Below are 7,171 nucleotides of genomic sequence, written 5' to 3' on the forward strand. Positions count from 1 at the left end.
AATCCAGATGTGAAAAACTTGTTGCATCTTTCCCAAAACGACTCATGGCTGTATTAGATCAAAAGGGTGCTTCTACTAAATACTGAGCAAAGGGTCTGAATACTTATGACCATGTGATATTTCAGTTTTTCTTTTTTAATAAATTTGCAAAAATTTCTACATTTCTGTTTTTTTCTGTCAAGATGGGGTGCTGAGTGTACATTACTGAGAAATAAAATGAACTTTTTTGATTTTTGGAAAATGGCTGCAATGAAACAAAGAGTGAAAAATTTAAAGGGGTCTGAATACTTTCCGTACCCACTGTATGTACGACAGGACCATTGATTCATATCAGTCTGTTATGTAATGCTAAATGGCATATGATGATATCTTATTTTTTTAAAGGTTCAGTAAAAGAAGGTCAAGTATTTTAAATTTGTGCATTTTCTGTCACAGTAAGAAGAAATGTGTTAATTTTATAGCCTACACAGAAGGATGTTGTGCTAACTGTGTTGAGAGTTATGGAAATTTGTTTAAATTGTTAAAAGGATTGTCATAGTGATCGTAAAAACTGTAAAATAGCAGGGATGGGGACACAGTCTCAGTTCTGAGTGATCAACTGAAATCAGTCCCTCATGCCGTGCTCACAAAGTCTCAAACATACTGACCAACCAGTGCCCATGAACATCAGCTTCAGAGATCAAATGTCATCGGGTTTAGACCCGTTTTGCTGCCAAATTCAATCCCCTCATATCACTTCAATCTACCTATTAATAAACTGCTTTCCCTACAGGCAAGAGGCAGAAAGACAGAGCTCAGTGTGCCACCACAACAGCTGCAGCAGTATTGCTTGTGTTGTCTCCACTTCCTGTAGGACATATACACACTCCAAACATATTCACACACTTTGAATTATCATATGGCAAGTTATTTATTTCGTCATTACACCACCAGCAAACCTGTGTGTTCAACATTTGGCACATACAATTTCTCTACTACAGAAAGTGCTGAAAACTAGCGGCTTCCGGAAACAGACTGGTGTGGTTGGATTGTGTATCAGCATGGTGTCGGTGGGGCTGGATTAGATTTGCATGAGGCAGTAAAATGTCTTCTGTCCAGTGACACAGCAAAATCTCATTCAGGAGGTTTGAGTTTATATCGACAGGGCTCACTACTCGGATTCAACAACACTCACCAGTTACAGTGAAAAAACAGGTAGCTACACCAAAGCAACAAAGGCCATCACATAAGCACCAAAATAACAGACAGGTGCTTCCATGTATTTCAGTGTATAATACATACACAGCAGTGACACTACTGACACATTTCCCCTTACCCAACCTCAGTCTGTGGCCTCAGCTGGCTGGGTGAGGCTGAGGTGTACTTTTATTATGTACAGTGAATCTCTTCAACACTACCTGACGTGGTCTGAGCAACATTTATTGTATTTACAAGAAAATGTACAGGAAGCACGTAAATGCAACAAAAAAGTCTCTCACCTCACTTTGAGATGATCTCTAATACATATAACACAGGCAGGTAAAATGGGAATAGTGCATTTAGGATTTGATTCTCCAAAAACAGGATTTAAACTAGCTAAAATGTAGTACAAAAAGGTGTCAACTATCAATGAACTGATGAGCTCATTTATCAGACTAAAACAGTGTCTGGCTGCAGCTTTTCAGTGTACATTTGGGTTTTGGATAGTCGATCAAACTAAAGAAGTCATTTAAAGACATCACTTTTGGACTCTCGTGGTAACTGCTCATTGGTATTTGTCATTATTTTTATGGACTATAGGAGACAGCTGAAAGATCAATCTGCTTGGAATAGAAACATTATTCGCAACCATGCCAGCAGAAAATGATTAGTGAGCAGTTCTAAACTTGGACTGTGCAAAGAGTGAAAGTATAGTTATCATAAAGCAGTCCAAGTAAAACTGATGGGAAAGCATCGTGTGCATCATTACAGTTATTAAAACAAATCCTAGAGTAGTTACCCCTTACTGTCCAACTTTAACTCTTAATGTACTTGCACACCATAAAGTCGTCACTATATGACCATTAACTGGTTTCATCACATTCAACCCCGCTGGACTCCTCAGTAACACTGATGCCAGCAGCCTGACGGCTCAGTACCAGAAGCTGAAACATTTGACAAGAGCAGTTTGTAAAATGTTGTTGATGTTGGACTGGTCAGCTCAGTGTCCGTTGCCACCCTCAGACAGGATTCGGCTGGGCTCGGTGAACTTGGCTGTGGCTATGTAGAACAAGGCGGGGCCGGGCACAAGGGCCAACAGCGGCAGGTCCTGCTCCAGCTTGTCTAGTCGGGAGATAGAGATGATGCCGTATGCATGGAGCAGCCAGTGGCTGAACAGGACTACCAGGCGCTTCTTCTTAGCAATCAGGTTCTTAAAAGACTGGTGGTGGTGGGGGGGAGGGAGGGAGAGAGAGAGAGAGAGAGAGAAGGGGTAGCCAATCAGAAGACTGTAGTCAACCATTCTCAATCAAGGTAGATCGTTTGTAAATTCTTGTTGACTTAATAATTAACTGCCATTTCAGAGTTGGATCTTTTTGTTTGTGTTTCATGAATATGCTATTAGTTTAAAAGTTGGGAGAGATGTGCTTTGTTTTTTTATTATTTTTAAATATATCCATAGTCTATACATCCAATGGCAGTGATGCAAAATCAGTCAATCAAGACAAATAGCACCAAGGAATGCACCATTTTGGAGAACACTGGTTCAGTCCTAAAACACCTGTGCCTCAATTCAGCTGGGAAAAACCTTTCTTTCTGAATTCCTGAAAACCTGGAATGTGCAACCACAACAATATTATAAATTGATTGATTCAATATGCATTTAAAGGATGGGTTAGCGTCACAGCTCCTTGCTGCCCTGTGGGCTCGACTGGCATTTCATTCTGGGGGAGCACATGATTCCACATCTCTAAATGAAAGTGATTGTGAAATTGAAAGTGAAAAGGTTTTATGATTTGAGGGCAAGAATTTAATGCACTCAAATAGTATTAAACTGAAAAACAAGAAATAGAAATGATAAGCCTAATTATTAATATTTAAATCCATGATTAATTCACAATTAAATTTTGGTCATATTTCAGTTTTTTTAAGTACTCTACAATTAAATAAACAAAATGATTTAAAACAGACTGTTTTTACATTAATGAATATATTAATTAGTTGTGATTAAACTACTTGTCTTCTGACTTTTACTTACTGAAAATGACAGGTGACAAGAATATCTTTTGAATTAAGTGCTGTACCTGTATCTCCGAGGCAGACATGTAGACCGCCAGTGTGACCAGAGAGAGGACCAGTACGATGTAGGGAAAGGCATAATCTGAAACATACACAGCTGCACAGGTCAACCTACACAATTAAGAAGCATTATCCCCCTGGAATTGACCCTTTCCTAAGCCACGCCTCCTTAGTTACAGTCGCTAAGTCCGACAAACTGTTGGACCTGTCGGACTTTCACGGCGCAGCAGGTTACTGCACTCCCTGGAGAAATATTGTGCTGGAAAAGGTGATCTCAGAAAGAAGCAGACAGTTGTGCAGTTGCATTATACCTCTGAAGGTTGTATTCAGGCTGTCAAACTGACGTGTAAAAAATAATGACAGAAGCTGAACCCTACCGAACAAAGAGTAAAAGTGAATTGTTGACTAATGAGAAAGAGGACAACAATATTAAGGATCAACTGTATTCCTGTACTGTCCTATTCACTATTACAATCATTGAAAAGCAAAAACAGTAGGGTTATATAATGTTACGAGTCCTATAATGCGCTGTATTCGGGGAGTGGCTTAGCAAAGGGTCAATTAGATAGCAAATTCAATTCTGCTGCCCGTCATTAATACCCACAGAGGAGTCCTCCCCCCACAGCCTGCAGCACCGTGAGGATGGGGAAGAAGTACAGAGCAGCATAGATGCTCTTGAAGCGATCGGACTTGCCCAGACCACATGCTATCTTCTTCACCAACAGAGGACGCAGTAGCATCATCAGCACCAAGCAGAAGGCGTAGTAAATTAACACAATGGTGTAGCTGAGGAAGACACAAAAAAAACAGCACATCAAAATAGGTGGGGGGTGAAGGATAAAATATCAGAAAATAGGGGCATACAGTTAAGGCCATTTATTTAAATGCATCTGGGCTAAAGATATTCTAACTCATTTTTTTTACTCCACATTTTTCACGTCACCATACATTTCATGTCTTAAAGGGGTGTTATGGAGTTTTCAGTTCAGCGGCCACTAATCGTGCGGTTTTAAGATTGCAACCAGGTGTGTGCTCGTACGCGTGATCGCTCATGAGTGAGCATAATCCGAAACACAACAGCTTTCATACAGAGATCTCACAATCAACGCGGAAACACGGGCATGCAGGCTGTGGCTTTTCTCCAGAAGTGTTCAGGCTCTGTTACTTCAACGTTCCCGTCTCAGAGGCAGATCGACACCGGCTCCGTACCGTTCACCCAGCGCAGCGAGCCGCATATCAGCACAATACTACCGGAAACAAAGGCAGTGTGATAGCGGCTATAGACCGACAGGGAGAACAGCTTCACACAACATGCTGCAAACTCAGCTAAACTCCCACTGTATAGTATACTGTATAATAGTTTTATCAGCTTGAACTTGAACTAATCCATGCTCGTTACATGATCACGTTACATTTGCTGCATTAAGCCAAAGTGATAAATCGGCCTTGGCTCGCCTGCTGCTTTTCAGTAACTATCTTTACCATCTGTGAATCTGTCACCGGAGGCTCAGCAATGTCAGCACAGCTAAAAGTATTGGATGATAATGAGACTGTAAGTGAGCTGGACTGAATGTTATAACAAGATTGTGTCACACTTTAACAGTTAGACCGCAGTCAGTAACTTTACTGTTGTGAATGGGTCTTTCATTGTGTTGTTGTCCTGCACAGTTATTTTGCATTATTATTTTATGAGGGTCACATAAGTTATAGCGACTGAGACGGTGGAGAAGCTCTGTACTGGAGTATCGGTAAAACATCAATGAATCGAAATTGAACATTTCGAAGCAAACAGTGGTAGATCCATGCTAAAATAGCTGGCTGCTCCCGCCTTGCATCAAGAGTAGTATAAATAAAATTGCTCCACATTTGCTGTCTAGCATTACATCCTTTCTTGCAGGCTTAATATACCCTTAAGACATAATACTGGTGGAACACTGGGTCACTGGTAATGGGGATCGCGTTAACTGGTGAAGTTAATATTATTTACTGCACCAGATAATGTTAGCAACTGCTCATTAAATGTTTATGTCAATTTATTCTCTCTGTGTTTTACAATTTAAGCACATTTAGTCATCAGAAGAGTGCGTATTCATGTGGTGGATGAATAAAATTTCAAAGATTCAAAAATTACATATGAATCAATATAAAATGAATTTGATGCATCATGCAATAGAGAAATATTTAAATATGTGCAATTATTTATGGGGACAATTCACAATAAATGTATCATAACAGTTAGTTATTCAAATACTTTAATACTATTTAATAGGGACAATTCACAATGAATGCATAGTTGCAATACATGTATTGTGAATTGTCCTCTATCAAATAGGTTATTACTTGACAGTAGGGTTGGGCTGATAGACCATTTCATCAAAACAGACCAAAATGTCACATAAGACTGCAACCAGGTGTGTGCCCTGTGAAAGCAGGTTTTATTCCCCACTAACATTATTATTATTTTTAATTTTTTTAAACCTACCTGCTTTGCACCTGCTTCAGACTTCTCTTCCCCCCACACTCAGGCACACTCGCCTCTGGTCGCTCACTCTGCTCTTCCTCTCTGCTGCCCTGACTTTCTCCATCAGCAGTATGTTTTATAAACTCACCCAAAAGACACAGAACTCGTCTTTTTCCCGGAGTTTTCCTGCGATCGGTTATCACGGCAGCAGGTGAGCCACATGCCGGTGTTCTGACGATCTATGCTGCCTTGTCGATGTGTTCCCATTTCCAATCCCATAAAGGTACAACTCTTACAGTATTGTGACGTCTTCTGTTTCTTGATTATATTATAACATCATTTCAGGGGTAGCGTATTCTGATAGACTAATATCCCCTATCAAATAATGCTCCCACTACAGAATCATTTTATATTGCACCACTACTCACTCCATGTCTACTGTACCGCTAAGTAGCACATCTCGATAGGTAGCATAAATCGACAATCGATCAAACAACCGAAACCAACATCTGCGTTCTAGTTTCTACTGTTGCTTTACCGGGTCCGTGCTTGTAAAATATCCACCGTGTCCGCGCCTTGTAACATTATATGCTGAGTGAAGTCTATGTGAGTGAACACACGAGAGAGGACAGAGGCAGCCTGGAAACACCTAAACACAGCAGCATAGTTTTTCTGTTTGTTTGGCTAGGGAACACTAGGGAAATCCCTGATTTTTGTAAACTGCCTCAATATTTTGGCAGATTCCATGATATTCTGTGTTTTACTGTTAATAGCATTTTATTTCCGCGATTCCATACGGTGATTTCTGCAGCTTCCAGGGGGGGTGCAGGTAGGCGCTTAAACAATGGTAGGGGAAATGCTGAAACTCTAAACATGTATATTTATAAAAAACACAGACTGGAATTTTCCACCTTACACTCAGACATTAGCAAGACAGAAATGGGAAACTGATGTTCACTGATGAAGCAGGCCAAGGCGCAATGTCCACAAACAAAATAACACTAGTTAAATAGGCCTATAGTGAAGTGATATAAACTGTGATGGTGTCAATTAAATAAATCATATTTCTGACATCCAAATGCTGAGTGACTTTTAGAAAAAAATGAAGAGCTCAGACAACAGTACGGATTAAACTATCTGCTCCAAATGTTTTCACTTACACGCTGTGTGAGCACGGCAGCACTCAATGCTCTGCTCGCTTCCTCTCCTCGTTCTATGCAGAACATGCGTGACAGATTGTGTTATAAGAGCAGCGTAACTCTGAATCAGTGTTTGATTGTCCGAGTGGCAGAAAGTGACGGTGAACGCGAGCGGAGGAAAATATTCTGGCAGTAAATATACGGTGTCTGTTACAGTCCCAGCTTCTCAAGACCAAGAAAAGTCTGTTGTTTCCCACCTGCTGGAAAAGTGAAGCCGGTTAGCGCTAAGTTAGCTAACATCTCCCCTTCAGACTGC

General features: G+C 40.5%; 1 protein-coding gene across 1 annotated transcript in view; it reads right to left on the minus strand.

The window, feature by feature from the left end:
• Window positions 1–891: 891 nt before the first annotated feature.
• Window positions 892–7,171, minus strand: part of LOC123978608 (jnk1/mapk8 associated membrane protein) — a 36,354-nt gene continuing 30,074 nt past the window's right edge. The window contains exons 5-7 of the mRNA XM_046061937.1: window positions 3,860–4,041; window positions 3,261–3,337; window positions 892–2,398 (exon numbers count right to left, since the gene is read on the minus strand). Of these exons, the coding sequence (XP_045917893.1) occupies window positions 2,180–2,398; window positions 3,261–3,337; window positions 3,860–4,041 (478 nt within the window). The 3' untranslated portion in view covers window positions 892–2,179. The remainder of the gene's footprint in view (window positions 2,399–3,260; window positions 3,338–3,859; window positions 4,042–7,171) is intronic.

The sequence above is a fragment of the Micropterus dolomieu genome, linkage group LG11 (genome assembly GCF_021292245.1).
Source record: "Micropterus dolomieu isolate WLL.071019.BEF.003 ecotype Adirondacks linkage group LG11, ASM2129224v1, whole genome shotgun sequence".
In the NCBI taxonomy this organism is placed as follows: domain Eukaryota; kingdom Metazoa; phylum Chordata; class Actinopteri; order Centrarchiformes; family Centrarchidae; genus Micropterus; species Micropterus dolomieu.